At 39.6% G+C, this 18,385-nt stretch overlaps 4 protein-coding genes across 4 annotated transcripts; all 4 read left to right on the top strand.

Annotated features, from left to right (window-relative positions):
- The first annotated feature begins 326 nt into the window (after window positions 1-326).
- Window positions 327-5,376, top strand: LOC121953192 (leucine-rich repeat-containing protein 74A). The gene is made up of 13 exons (XM_042500124.1): window positions 327-435; window positions 917-1,092; window positions 1,165-1,272; window positions 1,395-1,488; window positions 1,646-1,695; window positions 1,813-1,894; window positions 2,492-2,577; window positions 2,653-2,847; window positions 2,940-3,035; window positions 3,147-3,290; window positions 3,488-3,592; window positions 4,425-4,510; window positions 4,773-5,376. The coding sequence occupies exons 1-13, from the start codon at window positions 327-329 to the stop codon at window positions 5,374-5,376; spliced, it is 1,935 nt and encodes a 644-aa protein (XP_042356058.1).
- A 991-nt stretch (window positions 5,377-6,367) lies between these two features.
- On the top strand, window positions 6,368-8,915 carry LOC121953213 (olfactomedin-4-like). Its single transcript, XM_042500165.1, has 5 exons — window positions 6,368-6,421; window positions 6,519-6,692; window positions 6,778-6,990; window positions 7,068-7,215; window positions 8,086-8,915. The coding sequence occupies exons 1-5, from the start codon at window positions 6,368-6,370 to the stop codon at window positions 8,913-8,915; spliced, it is 1,419 nt and encodes a 472-aa protein (XP_042356099.1).
- Window positions 8,916-12,266: 3,351 nt separating this feature from the next.
- On the top strand, window positions 12,267-14,013 carry LOC121953221 (olfactomedin-4-like). The gene is made up of 5 exons (XM_042500177.1): window positions 12,267-12,321; window positions 12,432-12,599; window positions 12,686-12,898; window positions 12,994-13,135; window positions 13,220-14,013. Exons 1-5 carry the CDS (start codon window positions 12,271-12,273, stop codon window positions 14,011-14,013), a joined length of 1,368 nt encoding a protein of 455 aa, XP_042356111.1. The 5' UTR covers window positions 12,267-12,270.
- A 2,412-nt stretch (window positions 14,014-16,425) lies between these two features.
- Window positions 16,426-18,157, top strand: LOC121953230 (olfactomedin-4-like). The gene is made up of 5 exons (XM_042500188.1): window positions 16,426-16,479; window positions 16,576-16,743; window positions 16,830-17,042; window positions 17,138-17,279; window positions 17,364-18,157. The coding sequence occupies exons 1-5, from the start codon at window positions 16,426-16,428 to the stop codon at window positions 18,155-18,157; spliced, it is 1,371 nt and encodes a 456-aa protein (XP_042356122.1).
- The last annotated feature ends 228 nt before the right edge of the window (window positions 18,158-18,385 follow it).

Below are 18,385 nucleotides of genomic sequence, written 5' to 3'. Positions count from 1 at the left end.
CTTATATCCTCAGGCATAAAATGTACTGCATCCTATAAAATTCAACTTTTACTTCAAACTATATCATTTCACACACAGTGTCATGGTAGCTTTGAGTTACTAAAAAACAGCACTGTAACCACACTGAGGCATTAATTGTTGATGCCACTACACATGAAACGTTACCTGAGGGGTAATATTACCTGCCTCACAGCACAGACCTATTTCATTACACAGTGTTTGCTAGCCCACACAGATCACACAGAAATACATGAACAAAGAACCTGAATACTTCTCTCTGTGAATGGGAAAATTGTTAGGACATAGGCTCTTATAAGCTACAGCCGATGTCAACGCTGTCTTTCGACTCCCTCAGCTTAAAAGATGATGATTGTCCATCTCCAACTCAACCCAAGGGCATGGAGGATGAGTTTGACACAGACTTGGACTCAGATGGTAAGTACATTGAATTTATTCTTGGTATTTTGAGATAAATACATTTTTTTTTTTTTCCTAATTATATTATATTATTTATCATAATAAATAACAAATATGCCATACTTTTAAGCACTGTCAACATAAATTACAAATGAGGCACTACATAAATGACTGACAACACTTAGACTTCACATGGGCCATCTGACAGATATAACATAATAAAGACAGCTGAACACACCCATGACCTATTTTCTGTTGGAGTACGGCAACACCACTTGGACAAACCACACGCATAACTGCAGTACACCTTAATACTCAATGGTGATGATAATAATGGCAATTTGTGAAGTTAATTTATTATTATGATTGTATTTGCTTATGATAACCTTGGATAATGGTGTGTGGTTGCCTATTGAGAATAGTATTTTTTTGATATATATTTTTTATCAGTGTATTTGGGGGGGACTTTGAGCATATGCATGGGCTTATTCCTTTCCAGAAAAAGAGGAGAGCAACAAGGAGACTTCTATTTCTGAAGTGTACCTCCAGGCCTGCAAGCTGGTGGGTGTGGTGCCAGTCTCCTACTTTATACGAAACCTTGATTCCACAATCATGACCCTCAACCACCATGGGCTAGGACCTTTGGGGTGCAGGGCACTAGCAATTGCTTTAGTGGTAAGTTTAAAATAAATGTCTTTGAGAGGGACTCCTTAAAATTGAAAATTTCTGATAAGCTTTTGTATATAGACAGATATGCATATCGACACTCTGGAGCTGGCAGACAATCACATTCAAGCTGAGGGAGCCAAATACCTGGTGGAGATGCTGAGGGCTAACTTCACCCTGCAGCACCTGGTATGTAAGACTGCATATCGATCACTAGAGGGCACAAGTGCTTTTTCAGTCAGTATTTTTACCTGACTTTCATAGTAAAGTGTGCAGGGTTCTCCAACTAACAGCATCTGTTTTGCTTTCAGGATTTATCCAACAACTATCTGCAGTCTGCAGGAGCTGAGCACGTAGCTAAAGTGTTGCTGGACAACATTTCATTAAAATCGATGAAACTTTCAGGTAATTTTGGGTAACATGTACAGCATTTAACTACACTGAGGGGAGTGAGATGAGGCTAGACGCAATGATGGGAAAATGAATTTAGTTAGCCGAGTTTGTTTTTTTTACTTATTCATATACTTATTTTGTACATTTATATTTATATTTTTTCCAATAGGAAATGGATTTACTGATGATGATGCTAAATATTTTGCTGATGCCTTGTCAGTAAGTGATTAATAATCACTTATCCAAACACTGACCTTTAAGGTCTACATGACAGATGACATTTCAGTTGTTAATAGGCCATTTGTTTATTATGTGGCTTATATTTTTTACATGCAGACCAATTCCAGAATAAAGGAACTAGACCTGAGCCATAATGAGTTTTGTGGAAAAGGAGGAGAACATTTGGGACAACTTTTGGGTACAGTAAAATTTACTCATCTTTTATAGATGTGACATTGCTTTATTTAACATGGGTGGATTATGAGACAATGGGCCCCTGAACAAATATATGCAAAGGGCTCCACCGCCTTTACCTTTACATAAGAGCAAGACACATGGACTTTGTGGTAGTTTGGGTGTCTTTGTAGTCTCTATGCATCTTTTTGTTGTTTTGTGTCTTTTTGTAGTTGTTTGTGCCACTGTGAGGTAATTTTGTGTCTTATTTAGGTAAATTTGTTTCTCTTTGAGCTACTTTTGTGTCTTTTTTCATTGTCTTGTGACTTTTTGTAGTCATTTTGTGTTTTTGCGGGCATCTTGTGTCTCCTGGTGTCTCTTTGCAGTTCTTTTGCAGTTCTTTTGCATTTCTGTGTGTTCTTTTTGTGTCTCTTTGTGATCATTTTGAGTCCCTTCCTGGTTCAAATATGTTAATGAGTAACATTTTGCAGGTGAAGTCCAGTGGAGGGTTCCTGATACTTTGGGCTCATGTACTCCTGATCATTAATCCATCCATGTTACTTCAAAAGTGTGATACCAAACAAGAGGAATGACCATTGGATTCAACTTTTCATTTCTGCAGCAAACAACGAAGGTCTTGAGGTGCTGGATCTCAGCTGGAACCATCTTAGAATGAAAGGAGCGGTGGCGTTTTGTGCTGGACTTAAGGTACAGCTGTATGAGATAAAAATCATTTAATCGCTTACTTTATAAAGAATATCTGACTGCTTTCTTCATATTTAGGTGAACATGATGTTAAAGCACCTTGACCTATCATGGAACGGTTTTGGGAACGAGGGCGCCCTGGCCATGGGAGAGGCCCTAAAATTCAACAACACTCTGGTGCACCTCAACCTCAACAACAACCGCCTCACCAATGAGGGCGTCGGCATGCTGTGCAGGGGCCTCGAGTTCAATGACACACTCCGAGTCCTGCTGGTGGGTGGACAAAGTTTTATTAAAGCTAACATGTACCATCAGTATGATGTAGATACATTTTAAGGACATGTTTAATTCTTGCACTCCTGTAGCTGGCTTACAACTCATTAACAGTAGAGGGAGCACTGGCCCTGGTTAATGTGGTGAAGAACACACCAAGAACTGCCTTAGAGGAGATCAACATATGTGTGAGTTAATTTGTCTGTCTGTCTGACTTTATTGTGATCTGAATGTTTACATTTTAAACAGATTAAACTGCAACCTGTGTATAACATCTTATTTTCTTTTTTATTGGGCAGAATGTGCTGGTAAATGAGACTTTTGTGCATCTGTTGGAGGTGACATGCCAGGAGCATCCTGGTCTGGATGTACAGTATGGAGGAGTCGGAGGCTTCATCGCTAAAAAGCCACCAAAACGTGTTGATCCAATGAAAGTCATCCAGGTCTGTTTTGGTCACATAATGAGAATAAGTAGTCCTAAAATCTGGTAAAATTGCATTCTTTTATATGACAATGCAATTTTATATTCATGTACAGAATGAACATTTTACTCAGATATAAAGCTGTCAATTAATGACAAGTCTTTGGTTCTGCATGTGTTTCATTAATGACAAACTGTCTTCGCTCAATGTTTCTGAAGGATTATTTGGATCAACGCAAGCTACGCCTGTGGGATTTCTTTCGCAACATTGACAAGGACGGCACCATGCGAGTCCCCGTGGCTGACTTCAGGAAGGCAGTGCAGGTTTCCAGATCAGTTGATATACTGAGCTGAGCAGAGTTAGTGACATTTGCAGGACAGAATACCTTGAAATTGCCCTATGAAATCATACGTGATGAGCTCTATTCCAGTCCTCTCCACATATCTCCTCTGATCATTAAATAACACCCAATGACAGCACACTGAATTAATAATAGTGTATATTGTCAGGCACGGATGCTCACATTGCTTCATCCACAGGTCACTTTTTCAGAATGGTTCAGCAGGTCAGGGGTCACTTAATAATTATTAAGTAAAACAACATTAATATTTCTATCAGATTAGATGAATAAACATGAAATGGCCCATAATTCAACTTCCTTTGAATTTTTTTATTTAAAGACTACCTGATTTACAAACTAAATTATCTTGGTACAAGGACTGACACTTGATATGACACATAAATCAGATATTTTACAGCCAATTGCAGCAGCTGTGTACAAGTCAGGTGCAGGCTACATGGAGGCATTTCTAGGATTTGAGGACACATATATATATATATAGTGAAAATAATTAAAATTACCATGTCAAATCAAATCACAATGTCTGCCAGAATAATCACAAAATTATTTTTTGTGAATAATCACAAAATGCCCTATTAAAATGCTTTATTTTGACGCTTTTCAATCCAATTTAGGTTTTTTTTTTACATTCATAGTACAAAAAAATCTCAGTGCGAATTAGTTTATTGGCATTGTAAATTAAAAAATGGTCATCTGTTACCTAATGGAATATCATTCCTATGGTCACAATTATTGGACAAAGAAACTGTGTTTCTGACTCTGGCTTTTCCTTCTGTCCTGTGAAATCATGATAGCAATCCAGTATTCCTTTGGATCGATATCAGATTGAGGAGCTGATTCAGAGGCTTGACCGCGACAGGACAGGGATGGTAGACTACAGGTGAGCATGTCTCTTACTGTTTGATCGCACACACAGATGGTCTTTTAAATTATTTCACAGAGGAGTTCTGTGTGTGTTTAAGTTTGTTGGTTGATGCAAACATTGAGTAATGACGCTGCTGTCAGTTTATTCAGTTTAATGATTATTTGAATGAACTTGTTCAACCAAGTGTGTTTTAGTGATGAGCTGGGAATTTGTCCAGATCTTCACCTTGAATGAGGTTGTAAAACTCTCACGTGTATTATCTGATGTTTCTGTGCAGGGGACTGGCAGATACAAGGAAACAGATGATGAGGGATCACCGCCGCCAGCTTAGGAAGGTTGAGTCCCGACAGAAGAAAGAAAAGCAGAAGAGTGACCGCATCCTTAAGACCTTCCAGAGCGCCGTGGAGGCGGTTACACCACGTAGCTCCATGGTCATATCTCCAGGAGGTGCCAAAGAGGATTCAAGTGGCCCCCAGCACTTCTCTGCCACCCCACTAAGTTCTTGGCACCACATTGTCATGTCCAACAGCAGTCGCTATTCTGTCACCAATCTGAGCAATGAGCATGTCCACCTGCCCATGTTAGGAGGTACTACACCGTACCGCCCCACCAGTTCCCCAGCTATGCGCTCCTACTCCCAGCCAAACCTGCTGGACGACTCCCCTCGCTCTTCTCCAGGAAAGTCCATCTCTGCACAGGGAATACGCTCCGATCCAGAGATGGGCCACAGCAAGCTCAGCCCCACGACCAACCACCTAACCAGGTCTAGACCTGCTCTTAATGCCAAACAACCAGTGGTTAAAGTCAAAACCAAGAAAATGAAGAAAAAGAAAATCACAAAACGTGTGGATAAAGACTCAAAGAATCAAACTGTCAAGTGATAGGACTCCATACAAATATGGTGCTTAACTCTACCAAAAAGTTGTTTTTGGCTTGTAGTCTTAGTTAAATCTGTTTTGCCGCTATAAAGCATTTAACTTTTTAAAACATGTGTATTGAAAATATATAGAACAAGTACAGCAACATTCACATTCATTAAGTTAAAGTGAACCACAGTATAGTAATCAAATGTAAACATCTTGCGATACAAAATTGAAAATTGATCACAAAGGAAGCTTTATAACTAAGGTAAATGGAAATATTAAACAAAAAAAAAAAGAAATAATTATAATAAAAATGTAAAAAGAAAAGGGGGGGGGATTAGTTTAACACACAATTCTATATTACTGTGGTTTTATTCTTTCCCCCGAAAATAAACGAACTACACTCAACGTAAAAAAAAAACAAAAAAAACAATAGAGAACCTTTAAAGAACAACACAGGGGCTTCAGAGGTTCTCTACTAGTTCTTCAGCTTGGTGAAAGAACCAGTAGAAAATGTCCAATGAACCATACAGAGGCTTAAAAAGTTCTTTGTGTGGCAGAGGTGCTGTATAGAACCTCAACTCATGCCAAAGAACCTCTTAGAAACCAACATTCTTCTGGATGTATGTTATTACATACTACTGTAAAATAAAGATAGATTTGTAATTATTCATCTTGTTTCTAGTCTCACAAAATGACAACTGTACCCAGTATATTCAGCATTCAGACCATCTGGGAAAACAAAACACTTCATAACACTTGGGAACTCTGTCAGATGGCAGACCCACGCATCTTTGAATTCTGATGCACGCCCAAACATTGGATCATTTCAAACCAACGTTTAATTTCTGTTTGCTGAAGACAACATTAAGTGTTACATCCTGGCACGGGCCTTGGCTAACAGTGCTGTGAACTAGGACAGATGCTGCAATCGGCAAGATGTTCAAACAGGCTATATAAGCCCCGAAGATCCAGCTATCTGAACATAACAACTCTGACTGCACCAAGAATGATCGGCACTCTGTATTTCTTAGCACTGCTGAGCTCCACGATGGCCTGGGGGGTATGTTTGGCACAATTTATATCAGCTGATTCAGCTTTATTTTTTGACTGACTTGCATTAGAGGTAAGCTGATCTCCTGTTTGTTCATGTGTTTCAGCGTGTAGGCCTGTGGAGCGAGGGGGGTGTGAGGAACGAGACAGGAGGCGGGAGTGGGGACAGGTGCACTTGTGATGCTTTCCTGCCCAGTTCTACCTTTCCTATTAGAGACCTGGTGGTGGTAGAGCAGACAGCTGGGGAGATCTCACACAAACTGGAGCTGGAGATGGGCAAGGTGCTCATGCATATTACATGTGCAATAGATTCCAACATATTTTAGAAAGACAAATGTGTAAAATCATCTTTATTCTTTCTTTCAGCTGGAAGACTATGAGATCAAGCTGACAGCGTATGCAGAAAAGATAATAAAGATGACGGCAGAAATAGAAAAAATGGAGAAGAACCCTGATGCCTACAATGATGCCGACATGGACGACATGAAGGTGGAGATCAAACAAGTGGAGGCTCTGATTAAAGAGTTGCAGCTCTCCATCAAAGGATCCACCACTGTCTTCGAGTCTCTGCGTGTAGAGGTAAGTCCTGATGATGGCGGTCACCACATCAACAGACACAGTGTCAGTCCACTGGAAAATCATGTGTTCACTCACAGATCACAGCTATGGAGGTGACCCTGAACAGGCTGGAGAAGACCTACGACAAGAATTTGGTTCTGGAGACGCGTCGAGATTACATTAAGGTGCAGCTGCAACTGGAGGAGTGTGAGAGACGCCACCAGGAACTTTTCAATCCCAACATTGGTAAGCTTATTCACAGTGATATACAGAGCTGCCACAAATCATTGAGCTGTAGCAGTTGCTTAGGGCCACCAGGTCTAGAAAATACATTAATACACATTGGATGATAAGAAACAAAATAAGGAAGACAACAAGACTAAAAGCAAATTTTATTCTTTAATTATGCTGGCTAAATATATTTTAAAAGATCAAAATATAGACTATTAAACCTTGTAATGGCCCAACCTCCCATTCATATATTTTATGGATTTATTTTTTTTCCACAATAAATTAACTTTATAAATTCCAACAGGCACACAAAAAATTAAAATCTTAGCATTTTATCATAAAAACATAAAGGAATTATTTTGTTTTTTGTTGTAGTAAATGTAAGACATGAAAACGTCTTACAGAGGTGATGTCTCTGTGATGGTGTTGATGTCATATAAAATACAACAAAAGTGCAGACACATTGAAAAAAACTAGAAGCACACAGAAGGCCATTTAAATATGAATCTTCTGTCTTTGTTTTTATTTGTTTCCAGAAATTAACCATTACATAAAGGACTTGTGGAAGACAAAATCTGAGAAGATGTGAGACTTTGTAACCAAACTGACCTACTTTTAAACAAAATAAGAATAACTGTGAAAGACCTATATTCCCACCTATAACTATTAAATAACTCTCACTTAAGTCTTTACATGCTTATTTGTACATTATGTGTTCTTAATATTTAAAATATACTAGTTTGGAAAAGGGGGCCTCAAACCAAATCATGCTCAGGGTCACCAAAAGTCTTGGACCGGCCCTGCTAAAATCTTAAACAAAACTCCAATCTTTCCTCTCTCTCTCTCTCTCTCTCTCTCTCTCTCTCTCTCTCTCTCTCTCTGCAGGTTCTTGTGCACACACAGGTATCATCAAGGTCAGCAAGCCCATTGTAAGCCAGCTGAATGCCCATCTCAATGCCGGCTACAAATACGGAGCCTGGGGGAAAGATTCAAAACCTGTCCCAGACAGAGAGTCTATGTACTGGTACTCTGGCTACACCAGTGCCTCCATCGTTGATGTTAGGTTCTACACTAACTACAAGAACCTCATTTTGAGAAACCACTTCCAGCATCACAACTTACACAGCAGCTGGTATGGTGCAGGGAACAATTTTATAATTCGTGAAAACACACTGTATTATCAGATCAACAGCCCGTTTGGACTGGCCAAACTCAATTTCACCACCATGAAATATGAGTCCAGGGTGATTCCCAGAGCTAGCAGCAGATTCTCCTACACTAACTCCCCCAATCAGAATTTTGACTTTGCTGCTGATGAAAACGGCCTGTGGGTGACCTATGGCACCGAGGAGACCAGTGGCCGGATGGTCATTGCTAAAATAAACGAGCCTTCTTTTGGAGTTGAGGAGGAATGGAAGACTAGTGTCTACAAACCAGGAGTGAGCAATGCCTTTATGGTGTGTGGCGTCCTGTATGCAGTCAGAACAATCGACATCCAAACTGAAGAGATATTTTACAAGTTTGACACCAATACTGGAAAAGAGAGCTACATCAGTGTTCTCTTTGAGAGGTTCCAGGAACATTTTTCCAACTTGGACTACAATCCCACTGACCAGAAGCTCTACATGTACAACAATGGCTACTATGTCAACTACCACCTTTGGTTTAACCACACAGCTAAAGCCACTGTGGAACCACCATTTCTCCTGTCCTAAATCATCATCAGTGGTTTATTGAAGCCTCACACATTTTTGAATGAAGCAATGATTACATCTTCCTTTTTTTTCTTGTAGTTCGTGTAGCGCATTCTTCTTCTTGATTGCTAATAAATGATCTCGAGCATCGCAAAAGTGTCAAGTGTGTCCTTGTACAAATGCTCACTTCTTCCACCTGCTCATACTGGTGCATCACATACTTTCAAATGACAGAATTGTTTTTTGGTGGTAGGATCATCCCACTACTATGACTTATATGCATTTGTAAATTTGTGACATTGAGAAATGTAGAACTAGCTCCTGATTTATAATAAAAAAAAACCAAACAAACTTTAAAGACCTGATTTCCACTTTTACCTGATCTAAACATTCCAAGTAATTTCCATAAACGTCTATACAAAAGATTTATTTTCACTATTAGATGAGCATTTTTAGGCATATAAAACACTTGATTTCCAAATGCTGGGTTGCAGGATCAATATATTCATTTACTATATTGATATGCTGTCTTCATTTTTCTAAATGTGTCAACAAACAGCCATAGTCCAAAAGTGTCTGGATTGCCGTGCAACACAATAGCATATTTTCTATATTTTCTAAAGTGCATACAGCTAAGCAACGGGCCTTTTTAAAAAAAAAAAAAAAACAGAGGACACCTTGACATGCAGTGTTAGGAGGGTTACTTTTGAAATGTAATAGGTTACAAATTACTAGTTACCCTTCTAAAAATACACTAAGTTATGTAACTATTTTAATTACGCCATGAAAGTAATGCAAGTTACATTTGAACATTTGTTATTGCATTTGGTTACTTTTCTAACAAATGTTTTAAACATGGCAATATTGCTGAAAAGATAACATAAGTTCATACATGTTGTGCTCAAATTTGTCTCAACAGCTTTGCTGACCCACATTATCCAAGAATATTTCAAAAGAAGGCATTCCTGCACATTAAAAGAATGTAAAACATCATAATAAGTGTTTTATTTAGCATATAAACGTTTTATTGATGTTTTTTCATATGTAACCCCATTTGTAATCACAAATAATTTCATAACATTATAATTTAATAACTTTTTTTTCCTCAGTGACTGTAATTGATTACAATTACATAAATTTGTAATTTAATTACTGTAACTAGTTACTCCTCAACACTGTTGACATGTCACAAAAGTAAAACCACAGGTGTAAAAAATGTATTAGACATGGCTGTTTTTTCTTTTTAGCTGCTTCAGTTTGAAGACCCTGGTATTGTACAGGTTGTCTCAGTGTCATGGTTCACTGGGACAAAGAGCAGAGCCATCGTTAATGTTATTAGTGGCACCTGTGATTTTCCTGTTGGCTGTTAAAAAAAACCCCAAAAACAGCTGTTTTCACAGATGAAAGACCTATATCCCACCAAGAGGACAAGAAAAATATAATAATAAAACCCTATGATACTCACTGAGTGCCTATGTATCTGTTGCATCTCACTATTCATTATTGTATTTACTTTTATAGAGCACCATTTTTACTAATCAGTAGGTAAAAAGGCAATCCAATAGGAGAAGGAGAAAATGGCACTGAATAAACAGCAATAATACACATGAAATGATGTTAATTTAGGTGATGTCTTTTGCATTGATTTACTTAGTTTCTAAAGGATAACACAATAAAATGGAAGACTTATTCCCATTGTTGTCCAGGATGTAGGTTCCAAGAGAGTTACTAATGACATTAATCATGGCTCTGTTACATGTAAATGTCCCTGTAAGCTATTCCAGTGAGCCAGTATGCACAATAACAGGGACAGGCACACCTCATGTAATGTACCCATTATAAATTAATTACCTTCACTTTTGCTCTTCCTGCTATGACACATTTGTTGCAAAAAAAAAGGCCAACTGAGTTCATCAAACCAAGCAGTGACCTCTCAGGCCCTGTATGGAAGAATTTACATTCGTCATGTTTATAAAACTCATACTTTATATTGTTTTCCTCGTTTAATTTGTCACTTGTCTGTATGTAACCAAAGTGCCAGAGACCAAACCATGCATACTTGCAGAATTTACATTTCAGCAATGCTGTGGCCAAAAGGTTATTAGGTTTTTGGTGGTGGAGGTTATGGTTAGGAAAAGTTTATGTTTTGGCTGAAAACACCCGCGTTGGAGGATACAATCCTGCCTAGAAATGCGCTGATGTCTCAGTTTTAAAAAGGCCTTTTTGTTTTTATTACTGGTGGAAAAACAGCAACAGGTTGCTTAAAAACACCTATGTTTGGTGCCTAAAAGGTTGATGTAAAACAGTGGCAGGACACTAAAACACAACCGGCTTTGTTTTTTGTTGCTTTCGAATAGTGGTCTTCAGCTTGGCAGGCATCTCGCCAAGGCGACGTACCACCCACCATCCCCTCCCCTCCCTGATGAAAAAGTCAGTTCATATTAATTCCGTCAAGTTTAAATGATGCATGATACGTGCAAATAATGTATTTGTGTTTTGCCGTAATGTACCATGCAAACATTTTCCTCTGGCGACTAGGCGGATGTAGAAGCAGATTTAGGGGGATGCAGGTATGTGCAATATTTGGAGAAGGAATCTGTTGTGATTAAAACATTATCTTTAATCACAGGGGTGCAGTTTTACAGTTTTTAACTGTCATACCAACAAGCTTTTTTCTTTACAACTAAGTTGTTTCCTTTAGTGTTGCTACTGAATAGAATAAAAATTGCTCATGCATAGTGATTTCCGAGAGTCTGAGTCAGCAGTTTCCTCTAAAGTTGTTCCCTTGTGGCACAGTATTTTCATGAACCACACTGTTCAGAGGCACCACCCATGTCACACACATAAGATTACACAATTAACCATGTGGATGAGGAAACAATACAACAAAGCAACTTCAAATTCTTTCATTCACAATTCATTGAGAACTGACTTTTACAGACGGTGATAGCAGGATAAATAATTAATAAAACTAGTCTGTTTGGATTAGATTAAATTGGATTATTTAGCCCGAGAGAGTGTCTGCCTGGGGATATGATGACCTTGTTTAAAACATGGAACACTCAGCTAACAGGCCATAAACATTACAACGCGCTGCTACAATTCACAACATATGGCATTTTTCTCATCCGCATCCCATGTTCAGATCAGACGGGACATGCCAGACTCTTCAAAAGTTATAATGAGCAAACAAGGATAAAGCCATAAATCATAGGCTGCTTGTAAATGAACATCTGTTCTTGCGCTGAAGTTCCAGGCAACTCAAATAACAACTATGAGAAGAGAAAAGGTGTTTGTGATAATGAGATAAGAGGTGTCTTTAAAAACCCTCTGATCAGGCCACCAAGGAGACACTTAAGAGGTAAACTGAGATACGATGATGCCAATTCTGCTGCTCCTGCTGCTCAGTCCTGCTTTGGCCTGGATTGTAAGTGACCCGACTTTTCCATAAAAACATATAGGTGGTTCGGTCATTTATTTTAATAAGCTTTTTAATAAGAGGTTTTGGTGTTTTTGCTGTAATTTTGTAATTTTCAGCCAGTGCATGACTGGGAGTCTGGCAATGTGACTGCATCAGTGGGTGAGTCAGGTCAGTGTGTTTGTCATGTGTACCTGCCGGAGACCACCTTCCCTGCGAACCGGGTTCAGCACATGCAGCAAGTCAGCAAAGATCTGATCCTGGAGGTGGAAATTCAAATGAACAAGGTGCAGTAAGCCTGTTAATACTAAGGTCTGAACAATGCTGCTGCTGAGACATAGTCATGCTCATTCATGTTTATTCACTCATGCAGATTGTGAACTATGAGGGTCATTTGGATGTCTACTTGAAAGAACTTTTGGACCTGACTGTGAGAGTGGCCATGATGGAGAGCAGTCCTGACAACTACATTAAACTGGACTTTGAGCTGCTGAGGGTTGAGCTCAGAGAGTTTGAGGTTCTGGTGTCTCAGCTCAAAGACTCCCTCAACTCAACCTCACCCATGTTTGACAGCCTTTATACTGAGGTAACAAAGCAATTTTTTTCACCTACTTGCAAAAAATGCCTCTTTCTTTATAGTTAGAATATTACTGTACATCTGATTTCTGTGTTTATTCCCAGATCCGCAACATGACCCTCATCGTGAACCAACTGGAGACTTATGACAAGAGCAATCTGGAGGTGATCCGCATTGAGTTTGCTAAGTTGCAGAAGAAGCTGGAGGAGTGCCAGAAGGAGCAGGAGTTGATCAAGCCAGATATTGGTAAGGCAACTAGGGAGACTGTGTATAATTATTTAAAAAATCAGATAACCCCCTCAAATATGAACATTTTTCTTTTCTTTCCAGGCAACTGCAATCACACAGGAATCATGGAGATCAGCAAGCCAATGGTGGTCCAACTGAATGCTCATTTGAGTGCAAGTTACCAGTATGGGGGCTGGGGAAAAGACTCCAAACCTGTTAGAGGCTATGAATCAATGTATCTCTATAGTGCATACAGCAGTTCTGTTGTGTATGACTTTTATTTGTACTCTGACTATGAAAAGCTGATTCTGAGGTCCGCATTCAAACGGCATCACATACCAAAAGGGTGGGAAGGTCATGGAAACAACTACATTGTTCACGGTAACACCATATATTACCAGCACAACACACCCATGGGTATGATCAAATTGAATCTGACCAGCTCCAAATACGACTACAGAGTGATCCCAGCTGCCAGTCAAAGGTTCTCGTACAGTTATTCAGAAAATCAGAACTTGGACTTTGCAGCTGATGAGAGTGGCTTGTGGGTAATGTATGCCTCAGAGGGAAGCAAGGGTAAAATTGTTCTTGCTAAAATAGATGAAAAATCATTTGGCATTGAGGATGAGTGGAACACTGGTGTGTTCAAGCAGTTGGCCGGCAACGCTTTCATGGCCTGTGGAGTCATGTATGCCACCAGATCGGTGGATATGAACACAGAGGAGATCTACTATGCGTACGACACTAAGACCAAGCAGGAGAAACACCTCAACATCCAATTCCCCAAATTCCAGGAGAAATACACCAACCTGGACTACAATCCGTCTGATCAGAAGCTCTACATGTACAACAACGGCTACTATGTGTCCTACAATGTGAGGTTTAACAAAAAATGATCCCTCCTTTTTGTGATATGCCGTATTGTGATTAATACGATTGATCTGTATTTTAACTGACTTTGTAACTCTATAAAGCTATGTGCTGTAATACATAGACTTGTTACTGTCTTTTTCTGAATAAAATCAAACTGGAGCATTCAGATTGTGTGATTTGCCCTAACTTTTGTGCATGAAAATAATATCATTTTAAAATTGCTGACACATACATTAAGAAAAAAAGTGTAAAATCAGCTCAATATTAAACTTTAAGATAATTTAAATGAAAGTATAGATAAAAAACAAGTAAGATCCAGTGTATTCAATCCTATATGGCATCAATACAATTGTAGATATGGCAAAAATATATATATAAATAACATTTTGGCACTAATCTCTCTTCATCAGATTTAAAATCGACAGAGATGTAAGCAAACAACACAGTAGTCAATGACAGCCCCCGACAATTACAGCATGCAAAGAGTAAATGGCAGATGGTATGAGAAATATTAACAGGCTTCAGCATGCAAAAGTGTAGTTGTCCTGATATAACTTTAACCAGAACATAAATTGGTCACCAAACAAACAATAAACTCGTCAATCTATAATAGGAGTATATTTGTCATTGAATCATAGGTTGAACAGGATCCACAATCAAATTAAAAAATGGATCCAAGGATGAAAGTTGCCAGAGCTGATTTCGATGATTCACTCAAATTCAATATAAACTCAACAGGCTATAACCAATAGTAACAGAATAAACTATAACCAAAATTACTATATAAATGCTAAAGACTGAGGGATTTTAGTTCTTTATATAGCAGTGAATGGTGATTCATTCACTTTTGTGCAATATTAAACAGACAGCAAGTTTGTTTTCAAAGGTACTTCTTTACAGTAAGAAAAGCAACACATTTCATGTGTAAACTTGTGTTTGTGTATTTGAGAGAGCTAGAGAGAGAGGGAAAGAGAGAGAGAGAAAGAGAGAGAGAGAGGATTTGAGTGTGAACATCAAAGACAAAACAGCTGGCTGATTTCACAATGTTTAAGGCCACACTGGTCTTGACTGGCCAGAAGACTGGAAGAAAATGGTCGGTAGGGGAACAATAGAACAGTGGCAACGTGTGAAGTGTTTATTGAGTTCTCTCTCTGAGTGTAACTATGTTGAAAGCCTGATTACACGAGTATGTGTGTGATATATGTTGTATAAAGCTGCCCAATTCTTTGCGCAGTTGTCATTTTACCAGTCTATGAATGGAAGGGAGAGCTGCTTTGTTGTGCTGCTTGTTAGCCGGTGGTCCTCTGTTGTGAATGAGCCTGGCTGAGAAAAGTTGTGGTTTCAGTGCAGTCTTTGTCCTGTATCTAAATGATGCAGGTAAGGAGTGGGTGGCTACTCTTTGTCCTTACAGAGTTAGCAGTTTAGTGCTAACTCATCTTTGTTCACCTTGTTGCATGAATATTTAGCTTGCAAACTTTGGATCTCAGCGTCTTGTTCATGAGTGAGGGTAAAATGGAGTGATAGATGGAGAGTTGGTTTAGCATGGCATCAGCAGTGATGCGGGCATTGCGCTTGACTGTCATTGCTAAGAGGGAGCTGAGCCTGAAGGCAAATCTCTTGATTTACTGGTCCATCTATGATCTGATCCTCACCTATGGTAGTCGCTTTGGGTAGTGACCGGCAGAATGAGATCATGGATACAAACAGCTGAAATGAGTTTCCTTCATAGGGCGGCTGGGCTCTGCCTTAGAGATAGGGTGAGGAGCTTCGACATCCAGAAGGAAGGCAAAGTAGAGTCGCTGCTCCATCGCACTGAAACGGGCCAGTTAGGATGCCTCCTGTGTTATTCCCATATGAGGTTTTCAGGCACATCTAATTGGTAGGAGGCCCAGAATATGCTGGAGGCATTATTTATCTCGTCTGGCTTGGGAACACCCTTAACATACCCTAGGAAGAGCCAGAAGGTGTTGCTGGGGAGAAAGATGTCTGTAGTACCTTGCTCAGTCTGCTGCCCCAGTGACCCAGGCCCAGATCAGTGGATGAAAAATGGATAGAAATGGATGGATGGATATACAGCCTGTCTGTCTGTGGATGTGAAGATCTCTTTTGACCACATAGCACGCAACATTCAGCAAACAGGTCATACACATTACAAGGTGATGCTCGGATACACTAGATACAACATATTTTTCATCCACACCCCATGTTCATATCAAACCGGACATGGTGAATTTCTCAAAAGTTATGAGCAAACAAGGACAAAGCCATAAGTCATAAGCTGGTTGTGAATGAACAGTTAAGAGTTCCAGACAGCTCAAATAACAGCTATGGGAGGAGAAAAGGTGTTTGTGATGAGAGAGATGAGGAGATAAGAAGTGTCTTTAAAAACCCTCTGATCAGTCCACCAAGGAGACACTTCAGAAGTAAACTGAGACATGATGATTCCAATTCTGCTGCTCCTGCTGCTCAGTCCTGCTTTGGCCTGGATTGTAAGTGACCCGACTTTTCTATGAAAACATATAGGTTGGTAGGTCATTTATTTTAATTGACTTTAATAGAGGTATTATTTGTTTGTTTTTTTCCAGCCAGTGCATGACTGGGAGTCTGGCAATGTGACTGCATCAGTGGGTGAGTCAGGTCAGTGTGTTTGTCATGTGTATCTGCCTGAAACCACGTTCCCTGCTGACCAGGTTCAGCACATGCAGCAAGTCAGCAAAGATCTGATCCTGGAGGTGGAAATTCAAATGAACAAGGTGCAGTAAGCCTGTTAATACTAAGGTCTGAACAATGCTGCTGCTGAGACATAGTCATGCTCATTCATGTTTATTCACTCATGCAGATTGTGAACTATGAGGGTCATTTGGATGTCTACTTGAAAGAACTTTTGGACCTGACTGTGAGAGTGGCCATGATGGAGAGCAGTCCTGACAACTACATTAAACTGGACTTTGAGCTGCTGAGGGTTGAGCTCAGAGAGTTTGAGGTTCTGGTGTCTCAGCTCAAAGACTCCCTCAACTCAACCTCACCCATGTTTGACAGCCTTTATACTGAGGTAACAAAGCAATTTTTTTCACCTACTTGCAAAAAATGCCTCTTTCTTTATAGTTAGAATATTACTGTACATCTGATTTCTGTGTTTATTCCCAGATCCGCAACATGACCCTCATCGTGAACCAACTGGAGACTTATGACAAGAGCAATCTGGAGGTGATCCGCATTGAGTTTGCTAAGTTGCAGAAGAAGCTGGAGGAGTGCCAGAAGGAGCAGGAGTTGATCAAGCCAGATATTGGTAAGGCAACTAGGGAGACTGTGTATAATTATTTAAAAAATCAGATAACCCCCTCAAATATGAACATTTTTCTTTTCTTTCCAGGCAACTGCAATCACACAGGAATCATGGAGATCAGCAAGCCAATGGTGGTCCAACTGAATGCTCATTTGAGTGCAAGTTACCAGTATGGGGGCTGGGGAAAAGACTCCAAACCTGTTAGAGGCTATGAATCAATGTATCTCTATAGTGCATACAGCAGTTCTGTTGTGTATGACTTTTATTTGTACTCTGACTATGAAAAGCTGATTCTGAGGTCCGCATTCAAACGGCATCACATACCAAAAGGGTGGGAAGGTCATGGAAACAACTACATTGTTCACGGTAACACCATATATTACCAGCACAACACACCCATGGGTATGATCAAATTGAATCTGACCAGCTCCAAATACGACTACAGAGTGATCCCAGCTGCCAGTCAAAGGTTCTCGTACAGTTATTCAGAAAATCAGAACTTGGACTTTGCAGCTGATGAGAGTGGCTTGTGGGTAATGTATGCCTCAGAGGGAAGCAAGGGTAAAATTGTTCTTGCTAAAATAGATGAAAAATCATTTGGCATTGAGGATGAGTGGAACACTGGTGTGTTCAAGCAGTTGGCCGGCAACGCTTTCATGGCCTGTGGAGTCATGTATGCCACCAGATCGGTGGATATGAACACAGAGGAGATCTACTATGCGTACGACACTAAGACCAAGCAGGAGAAACACCTCAACATCCAATTCCCCAAGTTCCAGGAGAAATACACCAACCTGGACTACAATCCGTCTGATCAGAAGCTCTACATGTACAACAACGGCTACTATGTGTCCTACAATGTGAGGTTTAACAAAGAATAATCCCTCCTCTTTGTGATATGCCGTATTGTGATTAATACGATTAATCTGCATTTACTGACTTTGTCACTCTTTAAAGCTATGTGCTGTAACACATAGACCTTTTACTGTCTTTTCCTTAATAAAATCAGCTGAAGCATTTAAATTGTGTGAATGACTCACTCTATCCAGTTTGGCTTTAGGGAATATTATTAAACTGAAACTGCATCACTTTGTGAGGATGTGGAGAAC

The sequence above is a fragment of the Plectropomus leopardus genome, chromosome 14, assembly GCF_008729295.1.
Source record: "Plectropomus leopardus isolate mb chromosome 14, YSFRI_Pleo_2.0, whole genome shotgun sequence".
Classification (NCBI taxonomy): Eukaryota; Metazoa; Chordata; class Actinopteri; order Perciformes; family Serranidae; genus Plectropomus; species Plectropomus leopardus.
This window is presented reverse-complemented; position numbering and strand designations above follow the sequence as displayed.